General features: G+C 44.8%; 1 protein-coding gene across 1 annotated transcript; it reads right to left on the reverse strand.

The window, feature by feature from the left end:
- Positions 1–18,716: 18,716 nt before the first annotated feature.
- LOC123410449 (cysteine-rich and transmembrane domain-containing protein WIH1-like) lies at positions 18,717–19,489 on the reverse strand. The gene is made up of 2 exons (XM_045103394.1): positions 19,152–19,489; positions 18,717–19,029 (listed from the first exon to the last, which is right to left on the reverse strand). Exons 1-2 carry the CDS (start codon positions 19,472–19,474, stop codon positions 18,984–18,986), a joined length of 369 nt encoding a protein of 122 aa, XP_044959329.1. The 5' UTR covers positions 19,475–19,489; the 3' UTR covers positions 18,717–18,983.
- Positions 19,490–23,211: the final 3,722 nt, after the last annotated feature.

The raw sequence follows: 23,211 nt of genomic DNA on the forward strand, positions 1-23,211 counted from the left end.
CGATACCCGAGTGGAAATGGGAAAAGCTTGGTATGGATTTCATCACGGGATTACCCAGGACCCGTTCTGGCTATGATTCTATTTGGGTTGTGGTCGATCGTTTGACCAAGGTAGCTCACTTCATCCTTGTGAAGACTACTTACACGAGTGCCAAGCTGGCCAAGATATATATGACCAGGATCGTATGTCTGCACGGAGTACCGAAGAGTATTGTGTCAGATAGAGGGACTCAGTTCACATCAAAATTTTGGCACCAACTGCATGAAACCTTGGGAACGAGATTGGAGTTCAGTACAGCTTTTCACCCGCAGACAGATGGGCAGACCGAGAGAGTCAATCAGATTCTGGAGGACATGTTGAGAGCTTGCGCCCTAGACTATGGGTCTAGTTGGGATGACAATTTACCTTATGCCGAGTTCTCATACAACAACAGCTACCAGACCAGTCTGAAGATGGCCCCTTTCAAAGCTCTATACGGAAGGAGGTGCAGAACACCGTTGATGTGGGATGGAGTTGGAGAGCGACAACTTTTTGGTCCCGACCTTATCCGAGATTCTGAAGAGAAGGTCAAGCTAATTCGTGACCGACTCAAAATAGCTCAGTCCAGGCAGAAGAGTTATGCTGACAGCAAACGCAAGGAAGTAACGAACGAAGTGGGAGACCGAGCATATCTTCGGGTGTCTCCACTTCGAGGAATCAAGAGATTCGGTGTGAAAGGAAAGTTAGCACCCCGTTTCATTGGCCCCTATAAAATTCTTGAACATAGAGGCGAAGTTTCATATAAACTGGAACTGCTGGAAGGATTGTCCGGAGTTCATGATGTCTTCCATGTTTCCCAGTTGAAGAAATGCCACGCTGAGATGGCCAATGTTCCGTTGACAGATACAGTGCCCCTAGAGGCCATACAGCTTGACAGTGATCTGACGTATGAGGAGAAACCCGTCAGGATTCTCGAGACTGCCAACAGAGTTACCCGCAGCAAGATCATCAAGTTCTACAAGGTGTTGTGGAGCCACCACACCGAGGAAGAAGCCACCTCGGAACGAGAAGAGGATCTTCGTCGAGACCACCCGCACCTATTTTCTAGCCAACCCGAATCTCGAGGGCGAGATTCATCTTAAGGTGGGTAGGTTTGTAACATCCCAATTTTCCTAATTGGGAATGGTTTACATCGTAGCTAAGCATATATTCATATTGATTGAAATAAAGTTGGCATTTGAATTCTTTCGACTTTTGTTTTTGCATTTCTATTTTTCCTCACACGAGAAATGCCGAGGAAATACTCTCTTGCACGCAAGAGAGAGAGCGGAGGAAAATGACCCTCCAAAGTACGGGCATTTCTGAAATATTTGGAGCCAAGAAATCCAAAGTTTATTTGCAAAAACATTCGCAAAAAGAAAATAAAGCATTTTGGGGAATTTCTGAAAAAAACATTTTTTTAAGTTTTTATTTTTGCTTTGGAAAAATGTTATTCGGGTAGAGGATATTTTTCTGATTTTTTTGGTATATAATACTCCATATTAAATATTTGATTTACTTCCTTTTTATTCACTTTTATTTTTCTGTTTCGGAAAAAGATTTAAATTAGGAAAGTATTTTTTTAGGCAACCGCCGCCTGAGCGCGTTTTAAGCTGGCCGAATCCCCCCATAGCCTGGGATTCCGATCCCCTTAGGCTTCGGCCGACTGCCCCAGCCACCCCCCCCCCTCTCCCTGCCAGGTGGGTCCCACCCTGGCCGAAAACCCCCAGCTCGGTCACCTTCCACCTCCCACCCCTCTCCTTCCTAAACTCCACCCCGAGCCCGAGTCCCCTGTCCGCTGGGATCCCCTGCCGCAGCCCCTGCCCGCTTCCTTCCCCAGCTCCTCCCCCCGCCTATAAAAGCCACCGCCCCGCCCGCACCCCGTTCCTCCCACCGCCACGCCGAGCCGTCGCCCCCAAGCCCCTGCCGCAGCCTCGCCGGCGAGCACCGAAGCTCCAACTTCGGCCGCACCCAAGGGCACCGCCTCCAGCCACCCCCGACTCCGCCCGACGCCGCCACTCGCCGGAGAGAACTCGTCGCCGCCTCGCCGTCCCGTCGCCACCGCCTGAGGACCCCCGGAGCCCCTCCCCATCGTCGGCTCTCCCTCGCCTCGCCGGCAACCACCGCCGGAGCACCACCACACCCTGTGAGTTTTTCCCCCTATTCTCATCCGTTAGATCGTAGTCAATGGTGTAGATTAGAAGTAGGGTAACCTTTCGGTTTTTAAACAAAAACCGCTCGGGTTTTATTTCACTTAACTTTTAGCGAGTAAGTTTTAGTTAGATCTCGGCCGTTTGCTCCTAACGTTAGCAACATACACCCCCACAGCCACTCACAGCGTGCCACGTGTACCCCATGTCTGTTAGCAAATCAGTTTCTTTTTTCTGTCTAGTTCCAAAAACAGCAAAGTTTCTGTTTTGTTTTGGCCATAACTTTTGATCCCGAAGTCCATTGATGTTGATTCTTGTTCCAGTAGATTCCAATTTTTCTGTAGTTTGAAAAACATATAATTTGTCTATGTTTGAAATATTCAAATATGAATTAGATCATATTTAGTTTAAACCTTGTTTTGCCTATTCTAGGAGTTTAAAAAATGATTTTGAGTTGATTCTTTTTGCTACTGCTTCCTAGTGATTATATCTTACTATGGTAGAAGTTTCAAAAAATTTAAAGTATTTTTACTGGTGTTTTTAACAGAAACAAGTTTCTGCCTTAGTGACGCGTATTGAATTCTTTCACTTAGGCCATAGCAAACTTTTACTTGTGATGTTATTTTTACTTGTTGCTTGATTGTAGTGCTTATGGTGTGTATTGTTTTTGTATCGGTAGATCACCCGGAGTGCGAAGCGTGTTACTTAGAAGCGCTCGATCAAGACAACTATCATCAAGGCAAGTCATTTTGATCATGTTATTTTCCTATGTTTTCGATGCATGGTAGTTCACCTTTCTTTGCCCATTTGCATGCTGCCTAGGTACTTGGAAATTTTAGTATAAGTTGTAGTATCATGTGGTAGGCACACAACAACCCCGATACTTGGCCCCGGGACGACAATTTTATATTTGCTATGCTTGAGTAGACGGGTTTTCGGTTGAGTGCATAACACGAGTGATGCGAGGTTGATTAAATAATCAAGACCGGTTAAGACAAGATTTTCAAGACCTCGGACGCAATGAAACTCTGGGTGAAGGACGGTTGATCGGCTCCCTGGAGAAACCAGTGGATGGCCCGGGATGCTGGAGAAGGCCATGACATCCTGCGGAAAGCTTCACCCAGGCTCGAAGAGACGGACGGAGACTTCAAGACTCAAGGCTTACCTGCACAGCCACAAGTCATTATGGGCTCTGGCTTGGTTGGACAACGCGGCGACTCTGGACACGCGGTGCCAGCAGATGTAGAAGAACGGTGGGAATGGATGGGCACCAACAGGGATTCAGAGGGACCCGTTGAAAGACCATGTTTTGATCATCCGGTCTTCAAACACCCTGAAGTGCGAGGACAAACACGGAGGCGATCAAATCTTGTGGGGAACGTGTGCAAAATTCTGCAGAGTGCCCAACCTAATCGATTAGCCGTGTCGACGGACATGGACAACTTGAGCCGAAGGCATTGAAATTCCCCTGAACTCTTGACACAACTTAATAATGATGTGGGTGTTAACAACTATTCGGGTACGAGAATTGGTTGGCGGAACCATCTCGTTAACAACAAACAATGTAGTAATATTTTTCTTCCAGCCCTCTTGTTGTAGGATAAAACTGGCTTTATGCAAAACTTAGCCCCACCGGCCAAATATGCATGTAGAGATAGTTGATTATTATTTTACTCCTCTCTTTGATGACTTGCCGGCATATTCCATATGCTGACCTACACGGCTGCAACGTATCATGTTGCAGAGTACTTTTCCGACCAGGAGTGAGGCTACGATCTACGCTCAGCGACATGCCCTGGAGTCGGATGGACTCATCTACCTGATGCTTCCGCTAGTCTTTGTTAGATATCTCATGTGTTGGCCTTCAGCCACTTTATTGTAATCCTTTATTGTAATAAAGTACTCTTTATGAGATTTCGATTAATAAAGCTGTGTGATTGAACTCTTGAATATATACATTATGTACTGAGTGTGTACCAGCATGATCTTGGGATGGTACGGAAACACCAGAGGCTTGACTCGTCTTGAGTCGGGTCGCTACACCGTGTAAATAGTTTTCTTTTTTTTGAGTCGAGGTAGAAGACCATGGTTACAATGTTTAGTGGCCCTCGCATGCATACCTGTTCATTTGTTAAAGAGCCATATTACTTTGTCTTCTCCTTTGTGTTTGCCTGCAGATTCAGCTTAGTCCAATGCACGAGCAGTCTTATTATTGTTCACATCGTTCGATCGTGCAAGTGAAAGGCAATAATGGTGATATATGATGAAGTGACTGAGACTGGAAAAGCTGGTGTGAACTCTATCTATTTTGTTTTTTGTAAATATGACTAGCTTGTCGTCCGAGATTCAGCTTTGTTGAGAGAGAACCATGTCTGCAATGACAGCTTAGAGATCATAGTTTCTGATGCCATGCTTAATTAGTTAGGAGCATATAATGGTTTGTCTTGAATGCCAACATAGATTTTGAGATGGCTATGATGTAGTATGATAGGATGGTATTCTCCATTGAATGATTCAAGTGGCTTGACTTGGCGCATGTTCATGCATGTAGTTGAAACAAAATCAACATCGCCTCTATGATGTTCGTGTTCATGGTGATTTATATCCTTCTCATGCTTGCACTCAATGTTAGTCACACTCATTGCATCTTGATGACGGTTGTCGCTCTCTAGTTGGTCGCTTCCCAGTCTTTTGCTAGCCTTCACTTGTACTAAGAGGAATACTGCTTGTGCATTCACTTCCATAAACCCAATTTTTTTTCCATGGGAGTCCACCATACCTACCTATTTGCGGTATCTACCTGCCGTTCCAAGTAAATTTGCATGTGCCATTCTCTAAACCTTCAAGAAATAATTTGTTTTGCATGCCCGAACTGCTCATGTGGTGACAGGGGGCTATTGGTATCTTCCATGTTAGGTGTGTTATCCTCGACATGTGTTTATTCACTGTCATTCATGAGAAAGGGGCCCGTAATTGGAATGCCCAATTCCACGCTTAAATCGAAAACATAACTGTAAAACAAGACTCCCCTTGGATTGATGTTAGTATGGACGGTACCCGAGGATTCGGCTAGCCGTGGAGTGTGATTGATTGGTGGTGGGGGAGTTAAAACTTTACTTTTCTGTTTGGGAACCGCCTATAGCATGAATAGCATGGAAGATATTGAGAACTCTTGGTCATTGCGTTGACAATGAAAGCATGCCACCCAAAATTATTATCTCTATTTTCAAAGCTTGAGCTCTGGCACCTCTGCAAATCAATGCTTCCCTCTGCGAAGGGCTTGTCTATTTATTTTCCTGTTGAGTCATCCTCTTCTTATATAAGCACCAATTAGAGAGCACCTATGTCATTTTTATGCTTTGCTTTTGCATGATATTGAGTAAGACTATGACTGGATCTTCGTTGCTATACAATGTTTAGTCAGCCCTTGATCTTTGAAAGTGTTGTGCATTTATGTTTTGCGGTCTGAGAAAGAGCTAGCGAGATACCACCTATTCATATTGCTTCATGCTTGTTTTGATTGAATTGTTGGTATCTGAAACTCATTATTATTTGCTCGCTAGCTGATTATGCCATTGATATTAGTTTACCGTGAGACCTATGTGTCACTTGCTTATGTGGTTAACTTGTGATCTTGCTGAAATTCTGGTTATGAGTTAGACATAGTTGCAACAACAAGATCAAACAGAGTTTGTCAAAGTTTTTCTTTCTCTTTCAGTTTGTCAACTGAGTTGCTTGAGGACAAGCAAGGTTTTAAGCTTGGGGGAGTTGATACGTCTCCATCGTATCTACTTTTCCAAACACTTTTGCCCTTGTTTTGGACCCTAATTTGCAGGATTTGAATGGAACTAACCCGGATTAACGCTGTTTTCAGCAGAATTGCCATGGTGTTTTTTTTGTGCAGAAATGAAAGTTCTCGGAATGTCCTGAAAATTTACGGAGAATATTTCTGGAAAATATGAAAAATACCTGCGCAAAGATCCACCGGAGGGGACGGGCTAGTGGGCCACAAGCCCTGTAGCCGCGGCCTCCCCCCTGGCAGCGGCTACCAGGCTTGTGGGTCCCACGTGGCTCTGCCGCCCCCAATTCTAGCGCTATTTATTCCCTTTCGTCCCGAAAAAATCAGGAGAGAAGAGTTCATCGCGTTCCACGATCCAGAGGCGCCGCCACATCCCGTTCTTGCCCTAGAGGGCAGATCTGGAGTCCGTTTTTGGCTCCGGATCAAGGAGATCGTCGCCATCGTCATCATCAGCCTTCTTCCCTCTCCAATTCCATGAAGCTCTTCATTGTTCGTGAGTAATCTATTCATAAGCTCGCTGGGCGGTGATGAGTAGGATGAGATCTATCATGTAATCGGGTTAGTTTTGACGGGGATTGATCCCTAGTATCCACTATGTTTTGAGATTGATGTTGCTACTACTTTGCCATGCTTAATGCTTGTCACTAGGGCCCGAGTGCCATGAATTCAGATCTGAAATTATTATGTTGTCACCAATATATGTGTGTTTTAGATCCGATCTTGCAAGTTGTAGTTACCTACTATGTGTTATGATCCGGCAACCCCGTAGTGACAATAACCGGAACCACTCCCGATGATGACCTTAGTTTGAGGTGTTCATGTGTTCACCAAGTGCTAATGCGTTGGTTCGGTTCTTTATTAAAAGGAGAACCTTAATATCCCGTAGTATCCATTTGTACCCCGCTGCCATGGGAGGGATGGACAATAGATGTCATGCAAGTTCTTTTCCCTAAGCACGTATGACTACACACGGAATGCATGCCTATATCACATTGACGAACGGGAGCTAGCCACATATCTCTCCGTGTTATAACTGTTGCATAATGAATGTCATCCAACAAATCACCGATCCATTGCCTACGAGTTTGTCCCACTGCCACTGTTACTTGTTGCTGCTGTTACTTGCTTTGCTCTACTGATGTTACTTGCTGCTACTGTTAGTTGCTTTGTCCTTCTGCTGCTGCCACTACTGTTGCTACTACTGTTACTTGCTATTGCTATTACTTGCTACTGTTGCTACTTGCTACTGCTGTCACTGTTGTTGTTCCTTGCCACTGTTGTTACTCGTTAGACTGCTACTACCTGCTACAATACTTTTCTGGTGCCATTGATACTTCAGTTAGGAATAATCTGCCGTCAACGAATTCTTTCCTAGCACCGTTGCTATCATACTATCTTTGCTGCTTATATCCTGCTTGCAGATACTAATCTTTCAGGTGTTGTTGAGCCGACAACTCAACTGCTAATACTGGAGAATATCCTTTCACTCCCATCGTGTCGAACCAACAAATTTGGGTTGAATACTCTACCCTCGAAACTACCGCGATTCCACACGCTGGTGGGCCATTGCAAGACAATTGCTAATTGTTGAGCAACTGGAAGCAGTTCTTTTTTGGCGTCGTTGCCGGGGAAGGGAAGCACCCATGCTTAGTTGTCTTCCTTTGGAGGTGATGGTGGTGGAGTTGCTTTGTCCTTTGATTCCAAGAGGGCCATCAATCTTTGATTTATACCTTGGAGATCTGTGATATGTTTCTCCAGCAAAACAACTTCATGAGTGAGATAAGTATTGCGAGCACGAGTTGTTTCACAAAATCTCAAGAGTTCAATCAAGGATGGAGACAGTAGGTGGAGGTAGGGTTGGAGTAAATCCACTTCTGCAACTTCTTCCTTGTTGAATGCAGATTGTGCTTCGTCCCACACCTGATTATCCTCCTTAGTTTTGCCCTTGGCTTCTTTAGGTAGCCTTTCCCTGGCCTCGATGACGTCCATTCTTTTCAAATCAGCATTTACTTGTCCATAGACTTGAGGGAGATTGTTCTCCCCCATAAATTCCTGAGACGACATCTTGCCCTAAATCTGCGGCAGAAAATAGGCTCGAAACGGAAACAGAGGAAATTCGCGTGATACAAGGGTCAGACCTTTCGAGAGAATATATAATGATTTTTTTCGACCAGAAGGAGTACTCCGCAAGAAAACGGAGTCCGGGAGGTACACGAGGTGGCCACAAGCCCCCCAGGCGCGGCCAGGGGGTGGGCCCACGCCTGGCAGGCTTGTCGCCTCCTCGTGCACTTTCCGGACTACTTTCTATTTTTCTATTTTTCTAAATATTCCAAAACGGAGAAAAATTCCTACTGGAAAAGTTTTGGAGTCTGTTTACTTACCGAAACACATACCTCTTCGTTTTCGGAGTCTAAAACAGGCTGATAAATATCCCTTAGGTATTCCTCCAAAGTTATGGTATTGATAATATTCCTTTCAACATTATGGGAGTACGTGAGATATAATGCTTGATTCTCTGCCCATTTACCACTCTCGGACAATTACCTTCCGTGTTGTTGATCTTGATAGCACCGGAACGATATACTTCCTCAACAATGTAAGGACCTTCCCATTTAGAGAGAAGCTTGCCTGCAAAAAATCTTAAACGAGAATTATATAGCAAGACATAATCACCTACATTGAACTCACGCTTTTGTATCCTTTTATCATGCCACCTCTTAACCTTTTCTTTGAACAACTTGGCATTCTGATATGCCTGAGTTCGCCATTCATCAAGCGAGCTAATATCAAATAACCTCTTCTCACCAGCAAGTTTGAAATCAAAGTTGAGCTCTTTGATTGCCCAATAAGCTTTATGCTCTAGCTCAAGAGGTAACTGGCATGCTTTACCGTACACCATTTTGTACGTAGACATGCCCATGGGATTCTTATAGGCAGTTCTATAAGCCCACGGTGCATCATCGAGCTTCTTAGACCAGTTCTTTCTAGACCTGTTGACAGTCTTTTGCAGAATTAGTTTGATCTGTCTATTCATTAGCTCTACTTGACCACTGGACTTAGGGTGATAGGGAGACGCAATTCTATGGTTGACATCGTACTTAGCAAGCGTTTTACGGGAAGCACCATGAATGAAATGTGAACCATCGTCGGTCATTAGATATCTAGGGACTCGAAATCTAGGGAAAATAACTTCTTTAAGCATCCTAATAGAAGTGTTGTGATCAGTACTACTAGTGGGGATAGCTTCTACCCACTTAGTGACATAATCAACAGCAACTAGGATATGAGTATACCCGTTGGATTTTGGAAAAGGTCCCATATAATCAAAGCCCCAAACATCAAATGGTTCAATGACAAGTGAATAGTTCTTAGGCATTTCCTAACCTTTACCTATATTACCTATTCTTTGACATTCGTCGCAAGACAAGACAAACTTACGGGCATCCTTTAAGAGAGTGGGCCAATAGAAACCTGATTGCAATACCTTGTGTACAGTTCTATCTCCCACATGGTGTCCTCCGTAGGCCTCGGAGTGACACTTCTGTAGCATCTGTCCCTGTTCATGTTCAGGTACACAACGTCTAATAACACCATCTACTACTTCCTTATAAAGGTGAGGATCATCCTAAAAGTAATGTCTCAAGCCAAAGAAGAATTTCTTCTTTTGCTGGTATGTGAAACTAGGTGGTATATATTTGGCAACGATATAGTTTTCATAATCAGCATACCACGGTGCATTACGTGAAGTATTGGTGACATTCAGTTGCTCATCGGGAAACCTATCATCAATAGGTTGTGGGTCATCAAGAACGTTCTCCAACCTAGACAAGTTATCTGCTACTGGGTTATCAACACCCTTTCTGTCGACAACATGCAAATCAAATTCTTGTAGCAAGAGAACCCATCTGATAAGTCTAGGTTTAGCGTCTTTCTTCTCCATGAGGTACTTAATAGCAGCGTGATCAGTGTGAATAGTGACTTTGGAATCAACTATGTAAGACCTGAACTTTTCACATGCAAACACGACTTCTAAAAATTCCTTTTCCGTAGTAGCATAGTTTCTTTGGGCACTGTCTAGAGTTTTACTAGCATAGTGAATAACATTCAACTTCTTATCAACTCTTTGCCCTTGGACAACACCAACAGCATGATCACTAGCGTCACACATGATTTCAAAAGGTAAGTTCCAATCAGGTGGTTGAACAATAGGCACAGTTATCAAGGTCTTCTTAAGTATTTCGAAGGCTTCCTCACAATAATCGTCAAAAACAAAAGGAATATCCTTTTGCAAGAGATTGGTAAGAGGCCTAGAAATCTTAGAGAAGTCTTTAATGAACCTCCTATAGAAACCAGCATGACCAAGGAAACTTCTTATACCTTTGATATCTATGGGGCATGGCATTTTCTCGATTGCATCAACCTTAGCCTTATCGACTTCAATACCTCTTTCCGATATTTTATGTCCTAAGACGATGCCTTCATTAACCATAAAGTGGCACTTCTCCCAATTCAATACAAGATTGGTATCTTTACATCTCTGCAAGACTTGGTCAAGGTTGCTGAGGCAATCATCAAAAGAAGACCCGTAAATGGAGAAGTCATCCATGAAAACCTCAACAATCTTTTCACAAAAGTCAAAGAATATAGCCATCATACATCTTTGAAAGGTGGCAGGTGCATTACATAAGCCAAAAGGCATACGTCTATAAGCAAAGGTACCGAAATGGCAGGTGAAAGTGGTTTTCTCCTGATCAGATTGTGCAACACGTATTTGGCAGAAACCAGAATAACCATCTAGAAAGCAGAAGTGTGTGTGTAGACAGTCTTTCTAGCATTTGGTCGATAAAAGGCAAAGGGTAATGATCTTTCCTAGTGGCTTTATTCAATTTCCTAAAATCGATCACCATCCTATAGCCAGTAATAATCCTCTGTGGGATCAATTCATCCTTATCATTAGGGACAACGGTAATACCTCCCTTCTTAGGGACGCAATGCACCGGACTCACCCAATCACTATGAGCAACAGGATAGATAATACCTGCTTCCATGAGCTTTAGTATTTCTTTTCTTACTACCTCTTTCATCTTAGGATTTAATCTCCTTTGATGATCAGCAACTGGTTTGGAATCAAGATCAGTTTTGATCTTGTGCTGGCATAGAGTGGGACTAATTCCCTTAAGATCATCAAGAGTATATCCAATAGCAGCACGATGCTTCCTCGGAGTTTTTAGTAACTTCTTTTCTTCATGCTCTAAGAGGCTAGCACTAATAATAGTAGGATATATCTCTTTCACATCAAGATAAGCATACTTAAGAGTATCAGGCAACTATTTAAGCTCGAACAGGGATCACCCTTTGGTGGCGGTGGATCCCGAAGTAGTTCAACAAGCAAATTATTCTTAAGGATAGGATATTGTTCTAAGACAACTCTATCTATCTCATCCCTTTCATCTATATGCATATCATTTTCTTGCTCAAGCAAGTATTGCTCTAAGGGATCAGTAGGAGGTACAGCAATAGAAGCTAGGGCAATAGTTTCATCCTTACTAGGCAACTCTTTTTCATGAGGTTGTCTACCAAACTTGGAGAAATTGAACTTATGTGACACACCTTCAAAGCCAACAGTGATAGTTTGCTTCTCACAGTCAATATGAGCATTGACGGTATTGAGGAAGGGTCTGCCAAATATGATGGGACAAAAGCTATCTTGGGTGGTAGCAAGAACGAGGAAATCAGCAGGATACTTCGTTTTACCACACAAGACTTCAACATCCCTAACAATTCCCACAGGGCAGATAGTATCTCTATTGGCAAGCTGAATAGTGACATCAATGGGTTCTATCTCAACAGGTGCAATTTCGTCTTTAATTTCATCATATAAGGATTGAGGTATTGCACTAACACTAGCACCCACGTCACATAAACCATGATAACAATGATCTCCTATCTTAACAGAAACAACAGGCATGCCAACAACATGCCTATGTTTGTCTCTAGCATGAGGTTTAACAATTCTAGCAGCATCTTCACAGAAGTGAATATCATGTCCCTCAACATTGTCGGACAGAAGATCTTTAATAATAGCAATGCTAGGTTCAACTCTAATTTGCTCAGGGGGTGTAGGTGCTCTAATGTAGCCTCTACGTATCAGAGTTGAAGCTTTAGAATGATCCTTCATCCTAACAGGGAAAGGTGGTTTCTCAATGTAAGCACTAGGAACAATAGGATCATTATAGGCAATAACTTTCTCTTCAACTAGATTAGGTTTAACTACATTAACTTCTAAGGGAGGATGATATTTAAACCACTTCTCTTTGGGGAGATCAATATGAGCAGCAAATGATTCACACAATGAAGCTACTATCTCAGAGTCAAGTCCATACTTAGCGCTAAAATCACAAAAAGTATTTGTTTCAACAAAGGATTTAACGCAATCAAACTTGAAATTCATACCTGACTCCTTACCTTCATCAAGCTCCCAATCTTCAGAGTTGCGTTTAATTCTTTCCAATAAATTCCATCTGAAGTCAAATATATCTCTTCATAAAAGAACCGGTACAAGAAGTGTCAAGCATGGTGCGATCATCATGAGAAAGCCGAGCATAGAAGTTCTGAATGATAATTTCTCTCGAGAGCTCATGGTTGGGGCATGAATATAACATTGATTTAAGACTCCCCCAAGCTTGAGCGATGCTTTCTCTGTCACGGCGCCAAAAATTATAAATATAATTCCGATAACGATGTACTAAATGCATAGGATAAAACTTTTGATGAAATTTCAATTTCAACCGATTATAGTTCCATGATCCAGTATCATCACATAGCCTATACCATGTCAACGCCTTATCCCTCAAAGATAAGGGAAAGACCTTCTTCTTGACCTCATCCTCGGGCAAACCTGCAAGCTTAAATAAACAACAAACTTCATCTACATAGATTAGATGCAAGTCTGGATGTGATGTTCCATCTCTTGTAGAAGGATTAGCCAGCAGTTTCTCAAGCATACCCGAAGGAAATTCAAAGCAAATATTTTCAGTAGGTGCAGCAAGTTGAGGAGCAACTCTTTGTGCTTCTGTTTGAGGTGAAGATACCCCGAACAAGCCCCTCAAAGGATTAGTTTCCATAGTGACAAGTGACAATAAATTTCAGCACACTATATAAATGTTTTCTTACCAAACTCCTCTTACCAAAGGCGCTTCACTCCCCGGCAACGGCGCCAGAAAAGAGTCTTGATGACCCACAAGTATAGGGTATCTATCTTAGTCCTTTCAATAAGTAAGAGTGTCGAACCCAACAAGGAGCAGAAGGATCTGACAAGTGGTTTTCAGCAAGGTAATATCTGCAAGCACTGAAATTATCGGTAACAAGTAGTTGTGTGGTGAGATGATTCGTAGCAAGAAACAAGTAACAAAAGTAGCAATGGTGCAGCAAAGTGGCCCAATCCCTTTTGTAGCAAGGGACAAGCCTGGACAAAGTCTTATAGGAGGAAAAACGCTCCCGAGGACACATGGGAATTTCTGTCAAGCTAGTTTTCATCATGTTCATATGATTCGCGTTCGTTACTTTGATAGTTTGATATGTGGGTGAACCGGCGCTTCGGTACTGCCCTTACTTGGACAAGCATCCCACTTATGATTAACCCCTCTCGCAAGCATCCGCAACTATGAAAGAAGAATTAAGAAAAAGTCTAACCATAGCATTAAACTAGTGGATCCAAATCAGCCCCTTACGAAGCAACGCATAAACTAGGGTTTAAGCTTCTATCACTCTAGAAACCCATCATCTACTTACTACTTCCCAAAGCCTTCCTCTAGGCCCAAATAATGGTGAAGTGTTATGTAGTCGACGTTCACATAACACCAGTAGAGGAAAAACAACATGCAACACATCAAATTACCGAACGAATACCAAATTCACATGACTACTTATAGCAAGACTTATCCCATGTCCTCGGGAACAGAAGTAACTACTCACAAAGCATAATCATATTCATGACCAGAGAGGTAATGAGTAGCATCAAGGATCTGAACATAAACTCTTCCACCAAGTAATCCAACTAGCATCAATTACAAAGAGTAATTAACACTACTAGCAACCTTACAAGTACCAATCGGAGTCGCGAGACGGAGATTGGTTACAAGTGATAAACTAGGGTTTGGAGATGCTATGGTGCTGATGAAGATGTTGATGGTGACGAGTCCCCTCTGATGAGAGGAGTGTTGGTGATGACGATGGCGACCATTTCCCCCTACGGGGGGGGAGTTTCCCCGGCAGGATCATCCTGCCGGAGCTCTAGATTGGTTATGCTCAAGTTCCGCCTCGTGGCGGCGGCGAATCCTCCGAAAAGCCTCATCTCGATTTTTTCCAGACCGAAACCCTTCTTGTAGCAAAAGGGGGGGGCCAGAGGGCCAGCTGGGAGCCCACAAGCCCCCAAGGCGCAGCCAGGGGGTGGCCGCGCCTAGTAGGCTTGTGGCCCCCTGCTGGCGCCCCTCCGACACTTCTTCGGCCCAGTATTTTTTATAAATCCCAAAAAAATCCATGCTGAGTTTCACGGCTTTTGGAGTTGCGCAGAATAGGCATCTCAAACTTGCTCCTTTTTCAGGCTAGAATTCCAGCTGCCGGCATTCTCCCTCTTCATGTAAACCTTGCAAAATAAGAGAGAAAAGGCATAAGTATTGTACCGTGAAGTGAAATAACAGCCCAAGAAGCAATAAATATCAACATGAAAGCATGATGCAAAATGGACGTATCACTTCCCACCTCCCCTTTCCCCTTTTTCTTTTTCTTTTCTTTTGGAATTTCTTTATGTGGCGCCATGGGCCACTTGGACTGACTCCACCAGCCCACTAGGGACTTGTGGAGCCACCCTATGGACATGGGCTCACTCCCGGGTGGGTGGGCCCCTCCCGGTGAACTCCCGGAACCCATTCATCACTCCCGGTACACTTTCGGAATTGCTCGAAACTTTCCGGTAACCAAATGAAACCATCCCATATATCAATCTTCGTTTCCGGACCATTCCGGAAACCCTCGTGATGTCTGTGATCTCATACGGCACTCCGAAAAACATTCGGTAACCACACGTATAACTCAACTATACTAAAACATCATTGAACCTTAAGTGTGCAGACCCTACGGGTTCGAGAACTATGTAGACATGCCCCGAGGCACTCCTCGGTCAATATCCAATAGCGGGACATTGATGCCCATATTGGATCCTACATATTCTCCGAAGATCTTATCGGTTGAACCTCAGTGTCAAGGATTCATATAATCCCATATGTCATTCCCTCTGTCCTTCGGTATGTTACTTGCCCGAGATTCAATCATTGGTATCCGCATACCTATTTCAATCTCGTTACCGGCAAGTCTCTTTACTCGTTTCGTAATACAAGATCCCATGACTTACACTTAGTCACATTGCTTGCAAGGCTTGTGTGTGATGTTGTATTACCGAGTGGGCCCTAAGATACCTCTCCGTCACACAGAGTGACAAATCCCAGTCTTGATCCATACTAACTCAACGGACACCTTCGAAGATACCTGTAGAACACCTTTATAGTCACCCAGTTACGTTGTGACGTTTGATGCACACAAGGTATTCCTCCGGTGCCAGTGAGTTATATGATCTCATGGTCATAGGAACAAATACTTGACACGCAAAAAACAATAGCAATAAAACGACACGATCAATATGCTATGTTCATAGTTTGGGTCTATCCATCACATGATTTTCCTAATGATGTGATCCAGTCATCAAGTGACAACACTTGCACATAGTCAGAAAACCTTGACTATCCTGGATCAACTAGCTAGCCAACTAGAGGTTTGCTAGGGACATTGTTTTGTCTATTTATACACACATGTATCTATGTTTTCATTCAATACAATTATAGCATGGATAATAAATAATAATCTTTAAACAGGAAATATAATAATAACTATTTATCATTGCCTCTAGGGCATATTTCCAACATCCGCATGCTACAGACCACATATGGATCCCATCATGTAGCGGGGAAAATAACCTATAAAGAATAGTGAACTTTCACTCCATTAAAAATGCAATCGTTACAATAATTTCAAATAATGCACAAAGACCCAAGTGGACCCGTCCATTAGTTTTGGCTTCAATACCCCTCAACCAGTTACCAAACATAGTAATACTGTTGGATGAAGGTAAATTAAATATCGCATGAATCATGCATAATAATAGAGTGGCAAATGGACATGCAATAAGAAAATGGTGTGTCGTTTTCGTGTGGTCACAAAAGCAACATTGTTTATTGCCTTGTCATTTACGATTCATTGGATCATATTAAGTAAGAATAACTCCCCACGACACATGAAAATTTTAGTTTTGAGTGATATTTTAGTTTTCTAAATGTGATGCAAACGAAAGACGAGTCAAACTTGATTAAATCCATGTACATATATTTCACTGTCAAAACAATAGAAGGCATTAACTCCAACGGAATGTGTCTGGTATATTAGTGAGATTTATATACTGTAACACTAATCTCTCTAGAATTGAAGAGCCCACATTCAATTGAGGTCTCCAATTGACATTGTGACACCCGATTTTAACCTGGTCAACAATTTTTCAAAGTTCTTTCATTTAATTATTTTATTTATATGTCTATAACACTATACTCCTTATTTTTAAAGAGTCACATTCAATTGAGATCTCCAAGACTTTAATTAAAAGTGGATCATCCGATTTTGACTGGGTCAATAATTTCTCGAAACTCTCCCGTTCATTTATTTAGACAAATACATTATGCTTCCTAATGGGGTTGGTTTACGATTTTGACTCAACTAACAGTTTTTCAAATCAATCAATAACAACTGGCCTATAAAAACATATCAATCACGCTCATGGAGTTGTCAACATATAACTTTTTCCACATATATAAGGTTGGTTAGCATATAATATAGAATCACACCACGAAATACCCATCCAATTACCGAATTATAAATAAAAATAAAACACACCATGTCATCTCTCCACACATCATACAAAATATTCCATTAGTTTCAAAATATAAGAGGTATTAATTTTTTGAAAAGTCAAATTATTCAACATTGACCATGTTGAGAGCAAAAATATCAACATCTACAATATTAAATAAAAAATATGATAATTCATTTACCGATGAATCTAATCACAACAATTTGATATTATAGACTTTGATATATTTATCTCCAAATTTAATCAAATTTAAAAGGTTTGACATTTCAAAAAGTAATACACGTTGTATTTTGAAAAAAATGATTCATTTTTTAATCTAACGGCGCAGCAAAGCGCGTCCGGTCCTTCTAGTATCAACCTAAATGCATCCACACTTTCCACTTATCTTTGATTAGAGCTCTTCTGAACGAGATATTTAATGGATTTGACCCTAATACGGTGTTTACATAGTTTTCCTTGCGTTAAACAATATTGTACAAAGAAAGATATTACAAACAACTAAATCTATGGATTTAAAAGGGCACGTCGCCAAGCCAAGTATCCTTAAAGAACCATCTAGAACCTAGTTGTTCGGCCAGCACCAATATAAAATCTTGGGTCCCGATATTCACCATACGTGTGACATATTAGACATCCATTCACACATCGTGTGTTGTGTGCGCTGGAGGCAGTCCACACAGGTCATGTGTGAGCGAAAAATAGAATTGCCCACACGTGTGGGCGTAGCAACTTCGTGTCACACACCCAACAAGTAATACTCATAGCCACCCGCGCGTGTGGCACGAAGTAAATCTGTCCACACATCCTCGCGCAGCTACATTAGTTAACCGCAAGATACCACTTTAGTTACCCTTGGGGATGGCAACTCTAGTTACGTGGGATGGCAATGTAGTTGTAAAAGCATGGCAACTCTCTCTGTTTTGATTGACTATAGTTATCCTCAGGATGACACTTTAGTTACGCGCGGTAGTTGCCATGTGTGTTAACCTAGTTGTCATATATGGTCCAACCATAGTTGTCATGTATGGTTAATCGTAGTTGTCGTGTATGATTAACTGTAGTTGTCATCTAGTAACGAATCATGGTTGCCATTGTATTTACGTAGTTGTCATCTACGCGCAACTGCAGTTGCCATCTAGCAATGTACGAGCGTTGTATGAACGAAGAGCAGTTCAACCACACGCACGTGAACTAGATGATGACAGTGTAGGCAGAAACTAGTCCGTCCACACGGCGCAGCTGCCAACCACACAATGCGGGCCATGTGGATGAACTCTCCAACGCCCATGATGCCTACATGGCACAGAAAATCTACAAAACTTATCAAGATTCATGCAAACATGAATGTACGACAATCCATGCATGTGGACGAGTCGCAAAATGCCCACATGTGTGGGTGTATCTTTTCTTAAAACCTTTCCCTATTAAAAAACTAACCTTACATTTTTAGAACGGTCAATAAAACGGTTACACGGTGATTTGGAACAATATCTTTGAGTGTAGATAGTTGTTACACTATAAATGTATCCATAATTCATCGTTCTCTAAAACGAGACCGATTATGACGTGCTCGATCAGTAATCATGTACTCTTTCTGTTTCTAAATATAAATTATTTTAAAATTTTCATTAGGGAACTATATACGTATGTACTATATATAGACATGCTTTAAAGCTTCATATGTAGTCTTGTAGTGAAATCTCTAAAAGGAGATATATTTAGGAAGTATAAATTAAAGCGACTTCTGCACAGTTATACTTGGAACCATGTTTATATGTACAAGAGAAACGAATCATGTTTATATATTAATATATACATAGTCAATGTACAAGAGATGGAGCAACATCACCATGATACACTAGACAGAAATGGTGCTCAGCAACCAACAAAAACAGCACTATTCACAGAAGTAACCAACAAAGCGGAAAGGGAAAACAAACTACTGCATGACGTCCGGACTCCGCATGAACCGTGACGAACAGCAGGAGCACTCGTCAGACCACGTAACGTAACTGGGCATGCACGATGGATAAAATCGACTTGATCAGAAGCAGGCGTCGAGGAGGCAGCAGCAGCAGAGCGCGGCGCAGCTGCAACAACACAAGAAGCAGACAAACATACTAAGCATCTCTCATCATGAACAAGGCTATGCATGGGAAGGGTGCATGCTGCATGCAGAGACAGAACTCAGAAGGGACAAACAAAGACTTACCAGCCTCTCCAGAAGCCGCCGCCGTGGTGGTGTCCATGGCCGCCGCGGCTCGTCGTGGTGTCGGCACCGCCGGCGGCAGGATACTGCTGGTCCTTCTGCGGGTAGCCGGCCGGCGGCGGCGCCGCCACGTAGGCCTGCTGCTGCTGCGGAGGGTAGGCCGTGGCGGTGGCGCCCTGCTGGTAGCTCATGATGGAATTACTGATGAGTGTCTTCCTGAAGCGATCGAGAACAAGGGAGGAGGAGGACGAGGGAAAGAGGCTTTGCTGCTGTGGAGGGAAGGGAATGGGTAGGATTAGGAAGAGTGCTTTGCCGAGCGCCTGCATTTATAGGAGCTGCACACACACACACACGGTTGCTTAGCCGTGTTGGTCGACTTGCGGGGTAGAAGAGAAAGCGAAAGGGAGCAGCTGAACTGCCCTGCCTGCCATGCCACCGTGCCACGGACGGACGCGCTTTCAGGTGCTGCGCTTGCTTGCCACCTCGGTCATGGTTCTTGGTTCGATTGGACGGTGGGTCTCGTGCGTGGTTGACAGTTATTGGTCCAACTGGCAGGTCCCGGCTGGTACACCACACCAAGCAGAGGAACCCAGAGCAGAAATCCAAGACGCCACGACGTTGTCTCTGCTAATCACTACTCTGCGCGTGTAATTATGAACCGTGTTGGACTATGCCCCTCCGTCGTGGCATGCACCGGTTCGTCCGTACGTGGCTTCTCCTCTGCTCCGGATGCAGTTGACCAGCTCCGCGATTTGACAAACGGTTTGGTTAAATGAGATAAGAGCAATTCTAACATGCGACTGTCGCCGTTCGTTTGGGTCTGTATAAACAAAAGGTTTACCCAACACGCTGACTCAAACGAAAGCGTGTTCGTTTTTGTCCATGTGTCGATTCATTTGTAGCCTGATTTGGGTCGACGCGGGCACGAAGTGGACGCGCGTGGTGTGCGTCTACTTCTCTTCCTCGCCCGTAAGTCGGCGACAAAGCGGACACTTTTTTCCTCCATTTTCATCAAACCCTCCCGCCCGCTCCCACCGCCATGGACAACGACCATGAGGCCGCTGCCGCCATCGCCTCCATGGCCTCGTCCGTCGTCGCCACCGAAGCCAGAGGCAAGGCCCGCGCCGCCCAAGAAGAAGAAGAAGGAGTTGACGCCCGAGGAGCGGACCATGGAGTCGGCCAAGAGAAAGGGTCGGAGGCACGCGCAGGATGCAAAGGGCGAGGCAGCTGTCGTCGTCGCCGCCGCGCAGCAGGAAGACACCAATGCCCGGTGAAGGCGGCAACGAGGGATGCCTTGTTGTACCTAGGGGTAAACCCTAGCCACCACGGGCTTGTCAACCCCGCCGTTGTCGCGGCCGTTGTCAGCACGGGCTCGTCAGCATATCCTCGAATGATGTTGCCGGAGTCACCGCGCGCGTCTTGCACGCAGCCGATTCCCGGCTTGCACGTCTACCCGCAAGGCAGCCGCTTCTCCGGGGAATGCTCGCCGGAGGTGAGCATCGTGGCCCCTTCCATGCCCGCGTCGGTGACCATCGACCTCAACGCCACGCCGGTGGCAGGCGGATCATCGTCCGGAGGCATGAGGAGACGCGAGCGCGAGATGCCAGCCGACATGCTCACCGGCGCCCGCAATCTGTTCGGCGGAATGTCGGTGGCCGTTGACAATGACACAGCCAACCGTTTCCTCGAGAACATGATCTTCGAAGGCGGTGCGCCGGCGGTTGGTGCATACGATCCCGATGAGACCCAAAGCCAGGACGGTCGAGCGCCATTCACGCAAGCCACCAATGATCCACATGACGCCTTCATGCAAGATCAGGTCGGCCAAGACGCTTCCCGCTCGACCATGAGTTCCCGGAGGACTACGGCCTTGAGGAGGAGGACGATGACATGGACATCGATGGGGAGCCTTTGTTTGAGGAGGAGCTCGCCAACCAAACTGCTGCCGGGGCGAAGCCAAAGCGCAAGAGCAAGTGGACGAAGGCATACACGTTGACCGAAGACAAGCTCCTTTGAGAGTGTTGGAGGGACATTGGGAAAGACCCGAAGATCACGCAGAATAAAAGTGGTCAGCCTTATGGACTCGTGTTCATTGTGAGTTCCATGAGTGCAAGAAGTTTCCCCGTACCAAATGCAAAGAAAGCGTGGATAGGTGTCACTTTCAAAGCGATAGAGGATGATTCAACAAGAGTACAACAAGTTTTGTGCCACCTATGAGAGCATCAAGGCACGCCCCGTGAGCGGCCTCGGCATGCAAGACATGGTATGCATGCCCTCTCATTCCCTTTTCGTGCCATGCATTTTTCCCGTGGATTGCATGTCCATTTGCTCACATATGCTTGCTTGGTTTGAATTGTAGGTGTTTAAAGCTTTGGAGGCATTCAAGGTTCAGCATGACGGCAAACCCTTCCATCTCGCCCATTGTTGGACTATCATCAACGGGGAGGTGAAGTTCAAGGCGCAATATGCCACCCTCTTGATGCGTGGGGGGAAGAAGTTGTGGAGGACCATGGTGACGGCGAGAAGGCTCGGCCGCGGGGGAAGACCAACTCGAAGAAGGAGAACAGGCAGGACGCGACGTCGATCCCCTTGCTTGAAAAGGTGGAGGGCATGATAAGCCAAAATGACTTGAGGGAGGAGAAGCGCCGGCAAGAAAAGGAAGAAACAATGCACGCCTTCATGGAAATCCAAACGAGGAGGCTCGAGATGGACGCGGAGAGGCAAGCCAAGATGCTTGAGTTGGAGGAGCCGAAGCAAGCCAAGATGCTCGAGATCGAGGCCACCAATGCCAGGACCAAGACAAAAGAAGTGGCCCTCGCCAGCATGAAGACGGGCGTGGAGATCATGAAGGTTGATATGAACAATGTGTCGCCGAGAAAGAGGCTATGGTTCGAGAAGATGCAGGCCGAAATGCTCAAGTTCGACCAGTTGTGATCTACGACGGCGACCACAGTCCCTTTTTTGTATGCCGGCAAGTGTGCTGGCATGACCACGGACCGACATGGCGTGGTCGAATTTCCACCCCTTTTGACGTGCTTGCATATGTGCCGGTCGTTGGCAAGTGTGCCAGCATGAACTACGTGGTGGTTTTATGTAGGCCGACAATGTATGCCGGCCGCTGGAATGGTGTCCGCATGAAATCTTGGGCGTTAGCATGCTAGCATGTTTAATCTAAATGTGCGTACATAAAATGGATCGCCCGCGTTGAACGCGTGGCCGACCCAAAAATAAAAGTGGGCGGACGCAGAGTGGGCGGCCGTCCCAAACGGACAAAATCACCGTCTGTTTGGGTCGGCCGGTTGGAGTTGCTCTAAGTATTGCACATTTAAAAGTAACTCTAAGGTGCGTTTGGACGATGCTTTTGTCCGCTTTTTGTTCTTTTGGATCAACCGCCCGCTCGACGTCCGTCCTGTTTAAGATTCGGATTGGCAGTGCGTCTAACGCCCGTGACCCATTTTATCTACGCGCACACATTTGAAAAGGCCCGCGGCCGTAGATCAAGCCAGCGACCATGTCGTCGCCCAAAGTTCATGCCGGTATCGTGTCAGCGCCCGGCATACAATGCCAGCTTCAGAAAGCACCACACAGTTCATGCTCGGGGTGGGAGATCGACCACGCCATAACGGTCGTGGTCATGCCGACATACAAAAAAGGATGGCCCTTGCCGTCATAGATCACTCGTCGTCGAACTTGAGCATGTCGGCCTGCATCTTCTCGAACCACGACCTCTTCCTTGACGACACAGTGTTGAGATCCACCTTCATGATCTCCACCACCGTCATCATGCTAGCGAAAGTCACTTCTTTTGCCTTGGTCTTTGCATCGGCGGTCGCTCCGTCACCCTCGAAGATGATGCTCTGCATGAAGCGGTCGACCCTTTTCGTTGTCAACGGTCGTCGACATTTCGTCGAACAGGTTGCGGTCGCGGGAGAGCATGTCGCCTGACATCTCCCGCACGTGTTTCCTCGGCCCATCGAATGACGAGCCACCGACTAATGGTATGGCGTTGAGATCGATGGGCGCGGGTGCGGGCGTGGAAGGCGGCACCACGCTCACCTCCGGC

The sequence above is a fragment of the Hordeum vulgare genome, chromosome 7H (assembly GCF_904849725.1).
Source record: "Hordeum vulgare subsp. vulgare chromosome 7H, MorexV3_pseudomolecules_assembly, whole genome shotgun sequence".
In the NCBI taxonomy this organism is placed as follows: Eukaryota; Viridiplantae; Streptophyta; class Magnoliopsida; order Poales; family Poaceae; genus Hordeum; species Hordeum vulgare.

Excerpts from the sequence above, each read along its gene's own strand:
- LOC123410449 (XM_045103394.1), bottom strand. The coding sequence starts at position 19,474 with ATGCAGGCGCTCGGCAAAGCACTCTTCCTAATCCTACCCATTCCCTTC. Across the intron at positions 19,030-19,151 it reads GGCGGCTTCTGGAGAGGCTG|CTGCGCCGCGCTCTGCTGCT; the intron begins GTAAGTCTTTGT and ends GTGTTGTTGCAG.